Below are 15,735 nucleotides of genomic sequence, written 5' to 3'. Positions count from 1 at the left end.
TTTTCTGGAGACAGGGTTTCTCTGTGTAGCATTGTTACACCAACAGTGTCTGGTTTACCTCATGCAACATGACCCTTGCTTGATTTCTTACCGATTTCTTCTTGAATTGCAGTATAATTTCTGAAACTTGTACCCTCTTTTAGGAGATGTAGGCTCTCAAGGGTAGGGGCTGGGCCCTTGTGTCTTTTACTATTGTGTTTCCAATCTGTCTTCTTTCACTCTATTTGCTACCCACTCTGTCCAGGATGCTAGGCTTCCTCATTTTGCTTGCTGTTCAGATTTTATTTTTTGTATAAAACCAGTCAGTCTACTTTTCAGTCCCAATGATTATTTATTTGACCCATCATACTGAAAATAAATGTGCATTAATATATAATATTAGTATAGAGAAATTAGGAAGTTCTGAGGTAAAAATAATATTTGAATGTGTTGGAAAATTCACTGCTATCACTAAAGAGCCAAAAACTTAATATATATAATTTAGGAACAGATGCTCTACACCTAGTGATTGATGATGTTACACTTCAAGCTAGACTTTTGCAGATGCTCCAAGGACCCATGGACAGCATTGTAATTGTATCACTTGAGGCTCAAGTTCCTTCTTCAAAGACTCATTAGAACAGTAGACAGAAGAGTTTTTAGGAGACTTGCCTCTTCCTCATGCTGTTTCTGTTTTACCCTTTTGTAGTGTAGCTATTCATTCACCTTGACTGACCATCAGGAAGAGGATGATTGGAATTCTTCTCAAAGTCCTTCACACACTGTCTGATTGGTAAGCCTCTGGCTCTGAATCATTCCAGGTCATTGAGAAATCTTTTGTTGCTATTGAAACACATTAGCTAGTTTCTCTTGCCCTTTCCCAGCTTTCTGCAAGTCTTGTCTCACTGCTCAAGCAAAGTCAGAGAGAGCTGAGGATATTCTCAGTTAAGGCTCTGCCTCTGCTCTTGTGCTTCTCCAAATGAGCCCTATTTTCTGGTTATTGCCTTTGAGAGAAGCAATGAGACAAAGAGAGACACATTAATGTCCCTTTAAAAATCTTCTCAGCATGGTTAGTTTATCCTTCAGTGTTCCCTCAGGGGCTTCTTCTTCCTGCGCTTACCACTTCAGAGACAGTCTATCCTCTAGAGCACCATCCTCTGAACCATTCAGATCTTTCTAAAAGTCCCAGGCTCCTGAGGGCTGATTTCACAGGTCTCCACTCCCCTCACCCCTATCCCCACGATTTCCTCCTGAAGCTGCCATGCTAGCTGTTTGCTTCCTGATGGCCTACTGCACTGCTCCCAGGTTTGAATTGTTATTTTCCTTGATCGTGTTTGTATTTTCCAGTGTTCTTCAAGAAATTTGGTGTCTGGTTTGAACGAGAAAGGTCCCCTACAGGCTCATGTATTTGAGCCATTAGGTTCCCAGTTGTTGGTTCTGTTTGGAGGGGCTACAGAATCTTTTGGAAGTACAGTTTTGGTGGAAGAAGTACATCACTGAGTTGGCTTTGAGGGATTACCCCCTTGCTCCGTTCACTTCTCTCCCTCTCTCTCTCTCTCTCTCTCTCTCTCTCTCTCTCTCTCTCTCTCTCCCTCCCTCCTTGATGTGTGCTGTGGAGATGAGGTCTTTCAACTCCCTGCTCTGGCTGCCAAACCATGCCTTTTACTTCTTGATGGGTTCTCCGTCCCTCTGGAACAACAAGCTGTATAAACTCTTTCTTCTTTAAGTTGCTTTTGGTCCTGGTATTTTTTTTTTATCACAGTAACACAATAAATAAAATAACAATCATTAGAACACTACAATGAGGGGCTAGAGAGATGCCCAGCAGTCCTGATCTTGCAGAAGACCTTGGTTCAGTTCCCAAAACTTATGTGGTGGCTCACAATCATTTGCAATTCTAGTTCCAGGGGATCTAATGCCCTCTTCTGACCTCCAAAGCCACACTGTACACTTGTGGTGCAAACACATCCATACAGACAAAACACTTATACACATAAAAATGCAATAAATTAATAAAAAGTTATAAAAATATTTCAATAATATTGTTATTCCTATTTTATTTTAAACTGATAAGTGATTTTATACATATCCATGGGATGGAGTGTGACTTTCTGAATGCTTTTTGAGTTTTAAAAACATTTACGGGCTGGAGAGATGGCTCAGCAGTTAAGAGCACTGACTGCTCTTCCAGAGGTCCTGAGTTCAATTCCCAGCAACCACATGGTGGCTTACAACCATCTACAGTGGGGTCTGATGCCCTCTTCTGGTGTGTCTGAAGAGAGCAATGGTGGACTTACATAAAATAAATAAATAAATCTTTAAAAAATTACTTAAAATTTAAAATTTTTAAAAATACAAAATTAAAAAAAATCCTTTGAGAATCTCATAGTATATTTATATTATAGTCTTTCCCAGCCCCAAACTCTCAGATATTCCCTCTCTCTCAATCCACTCAACTTAATGTTCTTTCTCTTTTAAAAAATAACTCCAAACCCCAAAATAAAAATAAAAGCAGAAGTGTCTGAAACCATGGAGTCAGATTTGTGTTAGTTAAATACTGAGATGGGGCCTGCCCCCCGAGTGTGGTTGATATGTCCAGTGTCCAGTGTCCTCCATTGGAGCAACCTGACTGGCCCTCTACCAACAGCTATCTTTTTTTTTTTTTTTTAAATAGCTTCTCGGCTAGGGATGAGACTTAGAGCCCACTTCTCCTCTTTTGTGCTGGGAATTTTCTGCCTTGAAGGTGTTCAGGTCTTGCACGGTATGCCACAGTCTCTATGAGTTCATATGTACATCAGCCCTGTTGGGTCTGGAAAAGCCATTGTTACCTTGGAGTCACCCATCAATCTTTGCAACTCCTCTTTCTCATAGATCTCTGAGTAAAGGGATAGAATAAAAGCATAATTAATGACTAATAATTTATTACATGTGTGAGCATGAATTTTTTAAAGAAATATTGTGTATTGCTTTCTTCCTATAATGACTGTGTGAAGTAGAAGCATGACGATTTTCTGTGAAAAGGAGCTGGCAGAGAGCAGACTGACCTTAGTGGTTACCCTGTCATTTGGTCTGGCTTCTGCTGACTCACACAGGTTAGTGAAACTGCTTAAGGTCAGTGAGGAGGGCTACTCAAAAGAAGCATTGAAACGGAAGCCCACAGTGGCACACATGTGATCTGAAAGCAGAAGAGGGGACTATTTAAGGGAAAGGGGGAGGAGGGGACATGAGACAGGATATTTAGAAATGGATGGAGAGCATAATAACACATTGTAATACACATGTGTATGCAAATGCCATTATGGAACCCATCCCATTCTGCCCTAACTTAAAAAATGTAAGAACCTAACCCGATAATAACGGGAAGCTAATGAGGAGACCAAACGCTTTGCAGACCAGGGAAGTTATGCAAAGACATGACAGGGTGTCCTCACTTGGAGGTAGACCAGGCGTCTGCTTTCATTTGAGACTTCTCTCGTGGGAGAAGCCAACTTGTAAGAACTGCATTCTCTCCCAGAACATTTCTGGTATTCTTCATTTTTTGAATGTATTTCACTGAGGTTACTGTCAAAAAGTCCATGAGTTTGAAATTTTTGCATGACTCATGTTGCCCGCCAGGACAGTTATTTTGCCCCATTAGATAACCAACTAGTCACTTACTAGAAGTCCTATAGAGGGACACACGAAGCAGGAACATTTCAGAGAAAAGGAAGGAAGCTAAGAGTTGGGAGTAAAGGAAGTTACAAAAGAGGAGTAGTTAGAAAGCCCCACTGTCCTGCTCTTCCTTAATCTACTCCAGCCCCTCTCTGGGCCACATTCAGTTAGGGCTGACTTGCACATAGTAGGAGGTTGGGAGCAGCTGGATACTCAGACAAGGGTCTCAAATGTATTTCTTGTGGACTCTATCACACTGGCCACTTTGTGACCTCTCTTGTTCCTGTGCCACTTAGATGTAGAAGGCTCCTGCTCAACATGCTGAAAGCTGTCATATTGGCCACAGGTTGCCCTGGGCTTGCTGAACATTTCACTGTCTGGTGTCCTGTGACCAATTGTAGTTAGAAACCAATAAATCTCTGTCCGAACTTGAAAATGCTTCTTTCTGTTCCTCATTGCCTCTTAGGATGACTCTGCCTAAGGTGAACGATGGCTCTCAGCCAGTCTTTAGGCTGAGTAAAACAGTATCTGCGTCTCCTCAGGAACAGGATGTGTACTCCTTGACATTGCCCTGTCATTGTATAATCTCTTGACATCTCTCTCAGGTCAGCTTATGCTGGGACCACAGCACTTTCCTTGGTGTTAGTTACATGTGTGGAGTCTCTTAACCTTGGTGTTCCTAAATGGAGATGTAATTTTGGTAATTTTATTTTCTTCAACTTAGAGAAGTGTTAAAATTTTACAGGAGAGAACTCTTTGGAAAAATACTTTAAAACTATAGTTCATTTATTGTAATGAAGGAATTAGAATCATCTCTTTCTCTGTGTGTACATGTGTATGTGTGTGTGGTGTGTACATATATATATATATACACACACACACGTGTACACACACACACCATGATGACTAGGGTACAACAACTTTGGCTATTTCTCTAGAACTATCTACCTTGTTTGTGGGAGATAAAGTTTCTCATTGAACTAAAACTCACCAAGTAGGCTAGACCAACAAGATTCAGGAATCTACATTTCTCCTCCTTCTCAAGGCTAGGATTACAAACCCTTGCCACCTTGACCAACTTAAAAAAACAACAAACAAGTGCTCCCCCCCAAAAAAAAACCCACCCAAACATCCAGAACCCTCATATCCTTATGCTTTTATGACAAGGATTTTACTGACTGAGCTATCTCACCTGTTCTGTTATCATCTGTTTATACTTAATTTTTATTAGACCACAATCAAAATATTTGCCATCCTATTAAAATAAGTTTCGAAGTAGGAGGTTTCAAAGAAATGAGTTCACATCAGAGACTCAATGACACCAGCACACAGCAAGCCACTTGCTAATCTGCTCTGCTGGTTTTTCAACATACTGGCTTCCTTCCTTTCAGGATACAAGATGGCTGATAAAGCCTCACGTTCTTCTTTGTCTTAATGCTATCCTAGAGGCAGAGGATAAGCAAAGAGCCTGCCTCTGTGAAAATCAAGGGGAGACATCCCTGCCAGAGATCTTCTAATGATTTACTATTCAAAGCATGGTCCTTGGGTCACAGCACCTTCTGCCTCTGTAAACTGATTTAAATGCAAATCTCAGGCACTGATCTTCTTAGGACTCCTCAGTGTAACAAGCTCCCCAGTGATGCTCAGACAGTGGAGTATGGAAAGCATCATTTTCTTGTGTAATAACAAGAACTCAATGACCAGGCTTTACTGTCCTGAAGATAGAGAGTAGTCTTTTCCCAGTCTCTCTGAACGAGAGAAGAAAGGACAAATACAGGAGGAAAGCATGTTGGGGAGGTAACTGCCAGGACCACCACTAAAGTTTCAGGGGTGAGGGCAGTGTAGTTTTGCCTGCTGGCCCTTGTGCAGCCTATGAAAGCCATGGCATGACACTGGCCATGTCTCGGCCTGGTTTGACAGGAGGCTAAAACATTCTCCATGTAATTGTGTAAAGGTTGTTTGCATTTATAATGTCAATGCTTACAGCTGACTCAGGGACAGTAAAGGAAAAGCATTTGTTTTAGTGTAAGTGGATAAGAAAAGAAGATGGGCTCTTTGTCACGGGCCTGAGTTCGTAGGCGCAGCGGGCCTAGCGAGGTCAATATGCCGGTCGCCAGAAGCTGGGTTTGTCGCAAAACCTATGTGACCCCACGGAGACCCTTCGAGAAATCACGTCTCGATCAGGAGCTAAAGTTGATTGGAGAGTATGGACTCCGGAACAAACGTGAGGTGTGGAGGGTCAAATTTACCCTGGCCAAGATCCGTAAGGCTGCCCGGGAGCTGTTGACACTGGACGAGAAAGATCCTCGGCGTCTGTTTGAAGGCAACGCTCTACTGAGGCGGCTTGTTCGCATTGGGGTGCTGGATGAGGGCAAGATGAAGCTAGATTACATCCTGGGCCTGAAGATTGAGGATTTCTTGGAGAGACGGCTGCAGACCCAGGTCTTTAAGCTGGGCCTGGCCAAATCTATTCACCACGCCCGTGTGCTCATCCGCCAACGTCACATCAGGGTCCGCAAGCAGGTGGTGAACATCCCATCCTTCATTGTTCGTCTGGACTCCCAGAAGCACATTGACTTCTCCCTCCGTTCTCCTTATGGTGGTGGCCGTCCAGGCCGAGTGAAGAGGAAGAATGCCAAGAAGGGCCAGGGCGGCGCTGGAGCTGGTGATGATGAGGAAGAGGATTAAATTAACACCCTGCTGCACTGGGGGGTTGTCAAGTTTTCCAGTTGACAATAAAACCGAATGGATACTTGAAAAAAAAAAAAAAAAGAAGATGGGAAAACAATAGGTTTATTTTCAATAGTTCTGTTGGTGTGAAAGAACTTCTTTGTTAAAGTAGCCAATAAAATCTGTTTTATATACAGTCTATATAATATATGTTATATGTCACATATATAAATTATATAACATATATAAATTATATGGTATAATGCATTATACATATAACATATATAATATATAACATAATATATGCTATATGCTGTATATGATATATGATAGAAATAATATAAAATCTAATATTTATATATCATATAACATATAAAATCTAATATCTAATATCTAATATATCATATAACATACAAAATCTAATATCTAATATATCATATAATATACAAAGTTTAAAATATATAAAATATAATATCTATATGACCTCTGCTTTGCATTTGTTATTTCGTCATTAAAATTTTTCTGGAAGTTTTGAATATGAAATAATTGGCTGAGAGGATTTGGGGCTAATTTTAAAGACTAGAGTTGAGCTGTTCCAAGGTTGAGTCTTCTGAAAGTGTTCCATATAGTAAAATTGCAGCAAGGTGTTTAACCACACAATGTAAGGAGAAGAGGGTGAGGTGGGCTCAGAAGAAAATGAGCTGTGCAGAGTGAGCCCTGCCTGACCTGAGGCAAAGGATCGTGTAATCACATACACCCTTGCTTGATTTCCTGGTGGTGGGGTGACTCATGAGTGTTCCAATAAATACATCTGTACACCTATTTAGAAGCCTCTGGGTAAAGAATCTTTTCTACTAGATACTCAGGGGCATCTGAAAGATACAAAAATTGACCTGATCTGATCATTAGGAAGCATAGCCACATTGAAATGCCATACTATTACACGGGAACATGTGCAACTAAAGACAATGACTTCATTCTACTTAAAACTCGCATCTCTTTGTAAATCTAGACAGCATATTGGAATAAAGATGCAAGGAATCCCTATCCCTTTTCAAAATGAAGACAACAGATGGGGGTAAGATGTGACAGTTCAGAAGCCTGTCTTTGCAAGAAGAAGAGACTGAGAAAATGATCCCAAAGGAAAGAGGCTTTGATGATGTTCAAGGGCATTCATCGAAGGGCATCAGAGTCCACAGGGTGGACAGTTACTTCCTGCGCTACTCAACGCTTTACTAAAACTTTGTTTCTGGCCTGTGTTTGGGAATTTGCTGCTTTTGTTGCCAACTCCTGGTCTCTCTCCTTGGAAGTTTCTATTTCCTCTTCGCTGCCTCCGTCCCCTGAAGTTGAGTTATGAGTTAACCTATAGAAAAATGATCTGCCATAAACCAAACAGTGAGGGGGAAGATTAATAGGAATTTCATTTACTCAACTTAATTGAAGTAAAACATAGCTCTTTGAACCAATAAAGGTAAGGTTTCTTCTGGATCCCAGAATGAGAACTGTATTTTATATGTACAATTCAGCTGTTATCTTCTTTAAATGGGCTTACTGGGAAATGTTATCATTTTTGCTATTTTCTACAGAGAAAATATTTTCCAGTTTGTCCAATAACTCTGAACATTTGAATTATAACCCATCTTTATGTTCACATTATCTGTCTGTTTCTTTGCAGTTGTACATAAAATGTTTTTACATTAAAATGAGTTACTGTATAAAGTACTGCATTATGTCATAGTAAAGATACTAATGCTTTATACTTAAAAACAAAACAAAAAAACCCAAACAGACAAAAAAAGAGGAAGAAAAACCCAAACAAGCAAACATCCATTTCAGAGTCACAGAGAGGAAAGGACCCACCCACTTGAAGATAGGGCTAATAGAAACACACTCTTCCTCTCTGTCTGTTGTATTATTCAATTTTCTATGTAAATAAATTGAAACAAAAGCATCTATTGTCTTCCCAGCCATGCTTCTTCAGATTCCAGCTTGGGGACCCTGACTTAGCAGTGGCTTCCCTTTGCAGTTTCCTGTGTCTTCTCTCAGAGGTCATGCAATGTGGAATGCATACTCACATGGGCATCCCTTCTGGAACCTTCCCATCCCACCAGGCCAGCACAACTTCTTTTGCTCAAGAATGTTCATCACAAAGCCCATGGCATGTTTACACTGCCGACTGACTGGGTAGAACTGACATTTACTATGACTCAGAAACCCACACACTAAAAGATGCAAACCAGTCCTAAGGTGTTCATTTCTAATACTGAACTTGCTTTTTTATTTTGTTGAGACTATTACATTCCTTCCGGTCAGTGAAGGCAATATATCAACAAACAACATCCTAAACCCAGAATTCTTTCCAACTTACAACAAACAATTCTCCTACGTTTAATTTAAATTCTGTCACCTATCCCCAAAATCATTTTTGTGCCTGTCCAGTGGCTTCTTGGCTTCCTATGCTTTGAGTTCTGTTGGTATTGCTAGAAAAAATAGTTTTACTTATGCATCATCTCCAGAGCCTCATACAGATTCCAGGACACGGGGAGAAAGGACATTATAGTGACTAAGAGCTACTGGAGGAGGGGTTATTTTTGTCTGGCAGTATCCATTACTCCCCATCCAACAGCATCCTGACACTTCCTGACGGAACCTACTGTTATCCGTAGCCACAAGCTTTTCTACCTGGCGTCTTTGGTCCTTGAAATAAATACCGAGATTGAATTATTTCTGAATAATTGCCTAAACCATAAGTTTGGGCTTGTTCCCTGACTAGCTTGTAACATGCTTAAGCAATTTATTCTATTCTAGGTTCTACCATGTGGTTAGTTACCCCTCCTCATTTCATGCATCCAATTTCTCTAGAGTTGGTGAATCTCTCATTCTTGACTCTTTCCCAGAATTCCTCTCTTTCTCTGTGGGATGTCCTACCTTCAAATCCTGCCTCGGCTCATTGGCAGTAGGCTTTTTTATTGATGCTTCTATATGGTGCACAAGAGATTCTTTCTACAGATGCCCACAGTGGGTTCAGTTGGAAGCACGATTGTTCAGGTAGCCACTGTGTGGGTTTATGGTCTTTGTTATTTGGCTGATGGGTTTACGAGCAGATGTTGAGCATGCCAGCTGTGTTAGTCCATATTTCACTGCTCTGACAAACACCGGGTGATAGGTGTTTGATATAAGTCAAAGAAAGAGGTTCATCTCTCAGTTTTGTGGTTAGAGAGCAGGGAACTGGAGTCAGGCTGATGGTGATGATGTCATTACAGTGGTAGAGTGAGTTAAGTAGGCAGAAGCCAAATGGTGAAGCAGGTACCAGAGGGGCCAGGGCTGCGCTTTCTTTTTTCTCTAATTTTTATTTTATATAGTAATTGTATAAAAGAACAGTCTATATATGTATATAATGTGCTTTGATAATTTCCCATAAATTCTCATATACTACCTTTCTTCCCTGGTATCCTTTTTCATTTTTTAAATTTATGTATCATGTGTGTCTGTGTGTGTGTGTCTGTGTGTGTGTATGAGAGAGAGAGACAAACAGATACACACACAGACAGAGGCAGAGAGAGACAGAGAGAAAGAGAGCACAGTATCACTCCGTGTGTATGAAGGTCAGAAGACAACTTTTGGTGTCCCTCCTCTCCTTCAACTGTAGGTTCCAGGGACTACACAAAAGTCATCAGGCTTGTGTGACAAGCCCTTCTGCCTCCTGAGCCATCTTGCAGACTCGCCTGTTTTTTCCCACACCCTCCCTTTTACCATTCTCCTCCCCTACCCTGGATTTTTGTCTGTAAAAGAAAACAGACAGTATTCTCCTTGCTTAATGTGATGTTTCCCAGTTCCATCTATCCACGTGCAAATCACATGACTATTCTTCCCTGTGGCCGAGTAACTCTCTATTCTATAATATGTCACTCTTTCTTTAACCATTCACCTATTAACAGGTCTGTAGACTAATTCCATGACTTGGCTACTGTGAATAGTACCACAAAAAAGTGGGTATTTAGGTGCCTCTGGATTCTATAGCACTTCTATTTTAGTTTATTGAAGAGGCTCTACACTGATCTCTGTGGGCAGACATGCTGTACACAACAACCCTTTTGTAAGAACTAACCAGAGCTCTGTAAGAACTACTCCAAATCCCTCTGAGGGCAATGCCTGCACTAACTGGGGCTCACCTCTTAAAATTCCACACCATGAATACCTTTAGAGTATACTCAGATCATACTCACACTGAGGTCCTGGGAGCTTCTTGGAAATTAGCTTCCTTCAGGATCAGAGATCCTGCTATGGATTCACTGAGATTTGGGAGCCTGGGAAAACCCATCATAGCCTGGAGCCACTGTGACTGTGAGAAGTTCCTTCTCATTCTGCATTCTGTTGGATGTCCTCTCTTTGTCTTTTCTCTGTTTTGAAGCCTTTGCATTGAGATTCCTGTTTTTAATTTGTTTCTTTTAAGGCCACCTCCTTCCAATTTCTAGTAGAAAGCACAATAGAAAAAGTGGCTGGAGCTGTAAGTGTAACTGATGCCATTGTCACCAGATGCCAGAGCATTCCAGTGCACTTTGGTATTCCTGAGAAATAGACATGGATTCTTTCCTCCCACTGGGATTTTCTTGGCAAAAGTCATTGCTATTTGATTTATTTTTCCACACAGAAGCTATGGAGCCTGGGGGTCAGGCTGGCAGTTGGAGTCAGCCATCCCCACTTCCACACCAGAACCAAAGACTGATAATGGCCATGTTCTTCTTTTGAAGAAGCTGAATGAGAAAATAACTCCTAATCCAAAACCAGTTCCTGGATTTACCACCTCATTCACCATACGTGAATCCCACTTCTTGTGGAGGTCTGACTCCTACACACCCCCTGCCAGCAGCTCCTGGGCTCCTAAAGGCCAGCCCCCGAGCTATGACTCTTGATTTCTTGTCACTGCATTGTCTGCTACACTCTTCTCATGAGGAAAAAAAAGTCTGTTTTAATAAGTAATTAGAGAAGAAAATGCTGTTAGGACAGAGGGAGAATTTGAAATTGCATGATGCTATTAGTGAGAATGGACAGGGCTCGTCCCTAAGAATGGAGAGGACTCTGTCCCTGAATCTCGGCTGTGTGTTTGTTGGGGAGTTGATGTAAACTCCAAGGCCCAGGTAAACATAGCTCTCTAAAATTTAGGGGACACAATTGTCAACTTGCATTTCTCAGACGTATTGAGTGAATTTGCAGAGCTATTTTCTCACATTCGCACTGATGTGACTACAGCCCATGGCGCCATTCTTCTGAGGGGTTAATTTAATAAAGCCATCCTGATCTCAGTGGTGATTTCTCAAGTTGCCATAGTTTCTTAGCTGAGAAGATCATTTGTTAATCTAATGGGATTAACTACCCTAATACAGTTAGAAAAGTCTTGATTTCTTCCAGAGTTTATATTTTCTTAGATTTCATTTTCTTGGGCAAGCCCAGTTATGAAGTACTAAGCGGGGGGTGGGAGTGGGGAAGTTCAGCAGAGGAAGCTGTTCACTGGAAGGTCTGGCCTTTGCAGGTAGTACCACTGTGAGCCAGCATATGAGCCAGCATAAGAATAATTGAAATTACATAGAAATCTTCTCAAAGAAAAAAAAATGCTTTGGCTCTCTGGGTAATCATCAGTAGAAAACATTTCCTTTAGGAAATAAAGTGTGTGTGTGTGTATGTGTGTGTGTGTGTGTATGTGTGTGTGTATGCCTGTGCTTGAGTCTATACGAATGTGTGGGCCTTTGTCTGCATGGAGGTCCAAAGGAAGGCATCAGGTCCTTTGGATGTGGGGTTATAGGTGTTGGTGGGGAATGTCCTTTACCTAGATGTTGGGATCTAGATTTTGGTCCTCATGATTGCACAATGAGGGCTCTTAACCACTGAGACATCTCTCGACAAAGTCTTTTGAAAACCAATAAAAATTCAAGGGAAATAAGTAATGCCTAAACGAAGATCTACAGTTGCTATGACACTGAGTATATCAGTTTATTGTCAGATTGGATCAATATCTACATAGAATATACTCAATATAATGAGAGGAGATGGATGCTGTATGTACTTGGAATGTGCTTATGAATAGAATAAAGCCTCAATTCTCCCTTATTTTCCAGTACTAGACTATCTTGTCTACCATTTCAACCTAGACATAAATTGGGTCCTTGTAACACAGAGAGAAGAGCTCTCTTCTTTGGTTCTTGAAAGACTTGTGGCAGCTCTAAAGTGTCTGTACATTTTAGGTAATAGAGAGAAAAAGTGATGGATTCAGGGCAAGATACTTCTCAGATTGGAGTCTGAGTGCACAGACAAGGAGTCAGACACTCAGGTCGAGTTTTCAATGTTTCCTTGTCAACATGAAGCTACAGGTCGGACTTTAATGCTTCTCAGTCCCAGGAAACACCTAGCCGTTGTCCACAGCTGCCTGGCTGGCACTCGCCTGTCTGTCACTTGAGATTTCCAGTGTTCTCTGTGTCTGGGAGATTTCTGAGGACATAGTTCCAATCTTGCCAGCACTAAAGGCTGAGATAAAAGACCTGCTCTTCCATAAGGCATCCCATGAGCACCTCACTGAGAAAGAATTGCTTCTCCTTTCATGAACCAGACTTTCACAGGACTAGTTTATTCACTACACTTTATCTTGTACTGAAGATATATTTTTTACATTAGTTGAATTTTTAAAAACTTTTTATTGGTTCTTTGTGAATTTCACATCATGCACCCCAATCCCTCTCATCTCCTCTTCCTCTCGTACCCATCCTCCTCCCTTGCACCTTCCCTGTAAACAGAGGGAAAATCATGAGAGTTGTGGTGTGTCCCACAGTATACCCTTTGTCCACACTTCTTTGCTTGTAAATGTTCACTGCAATGATTCCCTGGCATATTACATGTTCTCTGTTTTCTGATACTCTATCACTGGAACCTTACTGGGATTCCTCTTGGATATCCTATCGTTACCCTGTGTCATGGAGATCCTGTAGTTTTGGATATGTAGGACGGGCTCCTTCATGCACTTGAGCAGTTCATCGATGGAGTAGATGTTGGGGTGAGCCAATTCAAAGCCCTGGATCTGGGCCTGAGAGGTGTCTGAGCTGGTTAGACCAACTGCTCTTGTGTCCTCTGAGCTGGTTCACCAGCTGACCCACTACGAAGGCCAGGTGTACCCTGCTGCTTAGGTGAGGTGCTGGGCCTGCTCTTCTTAGTGGTGTGGCTAGTGAGGGACAGGGCCAGTTCTCCCATTCTCATGACCCCAGGGGCAGCTCTTCTGCCTGTCATAGATGTTGAGGGACGAAGGAGTGGAGGAAGGCATCTCTATCTTAATTGGATCTTTTTTAATTAAAAAAAAATTTCCAAAAAATTTTCTTGGACAATATATTTTCCTTTACAACTCTTCCCAGATTCTCCCAACCTTCTTACTGACCCAATACCTGTCCTTTCTCTCTCAAACAAACAAACAAAAAATCAGTTAGGCAAACAAAAACAAAAACAAAACAAACAAAACAAAACAAACCCCCTCAAAACAAACAAACAAACACAATAAAAATTCTAAACAGACAAAAACTCATGAAAAAACAAAACAAAACAAAATGAGATTGTTTTGTGTTGGTCAATTAATTCTGGGCATTGGGACTTTCATAGAGTGTGGTTGATATACACAGTGGCACTCCATTGGAGAAGATGGATCTTCCTTTTCCCAAGAGGCCTCAATTGCAAACAGCTTCTTGGTTAGGGGTGGGACCCTGTGTCTACTTCTCCTTCTTGGTGCTGGGACCCTTTTTTTGCTTGAATTTGTGGAGATTCTAGGTCCTATGCATGCTGTCACAGTCTCTATGAGTTAATATGGACATCAGTCTTGTGTCTAGAAGACATTGTTTCTTTGGAGTCACCAACCAGCTTGGTCTTATAATTTTTCTGCTTCCTTTCCTATATAGACCCCTGAGGGCTTGGATAAAAACATCCCATCTGGACTGACTGCTCCAGAATCTATCAGTGTTTCACTGTCTAATAGTGAGTCTCTGTGTTAGTTCCCATCTACTGCAGGAAGACATGCCTCTGATATGGGTTGACCAAGGCACTGATCTGTGGGGAGAGCAGTATGCCATTAGGAGTCATGCTATTGCTAGGTTCATTTAGCAGAGCAATAGTATTGGGTTTCCCCTAGGCCCATGACCTGTCTGGTCTCAGGTTGCATGCAAGGTATTTGTTCTTTGTATTGTCCCTCTAATCTGAGCACACTCCAAAGTGGGAGCCATAACTAATTTATATTCACATATATTGAAAACTTTAAGTAAACGCAACAATCATTCTGGAGGGTGATGGTTTTGGTCTGTGTGGCTAGCTTCACTTACAAGAGAGGAGGAAGTTGTCTTTGTGGGTTTCATACCTTCACAGTGTTATTTAAGACACCCCTGTGACTTAAATCATCCCTACGTGTTGACAAAACCTAAACTACTGCATCAATCTTGAAGGGCAATCTTGTGGCAGCCATCAAAATGTGTAGGAAATACTATTTATTTTTCAATTTTCTACAAACAAGAAGCAAAGGTTTTTATCAAATATGCAGGTAAGGTTGTTTTATGTTGTAGCATTCATAATAATGAAAACCAACTAATTAAATAAACAAAAATCAGAAGCACCAAATACATTAGGGAGGGGGATTAATAGACCTTTTACTTCCTTTGTGTACATCTATATTATATATATTCACAACCATTCTTGTTTGCCTTTCTATTGCTGTCATAAACACCATGAGCAAATGTGAAATGAAGAGGAAAAGGCATATTTCATGTTACAGGTTACCACCCATCACTCGGGGAAGCCAAGGCAGGAATTCAAAGCCAGACCTAGAAGCAGAGACATTAAGAAGCACTTCTTACTGCCCTGCTTCCAGGCTTATGTTCAGCTGCTTAGCCCAGGCCCACTTGTTGAAGGATGGCACCACCCACAGTCAGATGGACCCTTCTACTTTAATTAGCAGTCAAAAAATTGCCCCGCCCAGTCTGGCACCACACACCCTGGTGGGTAGAATAAGCCTGAGGCTATCCCCACTCCAGCCCCATAGCAGACCACACCTGAGACGACCCCTGTCCGGTGCTGCACGGAAAGGGAGTGGGATGTGATGTGTAGGAGGCATAGCACTCCTGAGACAACCCCAGATACCCAGAGGCCCATGGACCACTAAGATGAGCAAGTGGTGGCGAGACGGAAGAGAAAGAGAAGGATGTGGGAACAAGGAAGAGAGGTGGAGCTGGAGACTAGTGAGGAACAGCCTGATGTGAGGAGCTGATGATGACACCTAAGGCCATGGGGAGGTCCTGGCTCATGCTGCCACCTACGGCCATCTCTGGCTCCATGGCCCTGAAGAAGCAGAGGTCTGTTACCACCAAGGCCAGATGAACGTCCTGGTCCGAGCTGCTACCTGGGGCCGTGTTAATGTCT

At 41.7% G+C, this 15,735-nt stretch overlaps 1 protein-coding gene across 1 annotated transcript; it reads left to right on the top strand.

The window, feature by feature from the left end:
* The first annotated feature begins 5,694 nt into the window (after window positions 1-5,694).
* Window positions 5,695-6,405, top strand: LOC114626773 (40S ribosomal protein S9). Its single transcript, XM_028774290.1, has one exon. It carries the CDS (start codon window positions 5,734-5,736, stop codon window positions 6,316-6,318), a length of 585 nt encoding a protein of 194 aa, XP_028630123.1. The 5' UTR covers window positions 5,695-5,733; the 3' UTR covers window positions 6,319-6,405.
* The last annotated feature ends 9,330 nt before the right edge of the window (window positions 6,406-15,735 follow it).

Source organism: Grammomys surdaster, unplaced genomic scaffold, assembly GCF_004785775.1.
Source record: "Grammomys surdaster isolate TR1022 unplaced genomic scaffold, NIH_TR_1.0 239, whole genome shotgun sequence".
NCBI classification, from domain to species: domain Eukaryota; kingdom Metazoa; phylum Chordata; class Mammalia; order Rodentia; family Muridae; genus Grammomys; species Grammomys surdaster.
This window is presented reverse-complemented; position numbering and strand designations above follow the sequence as displayed.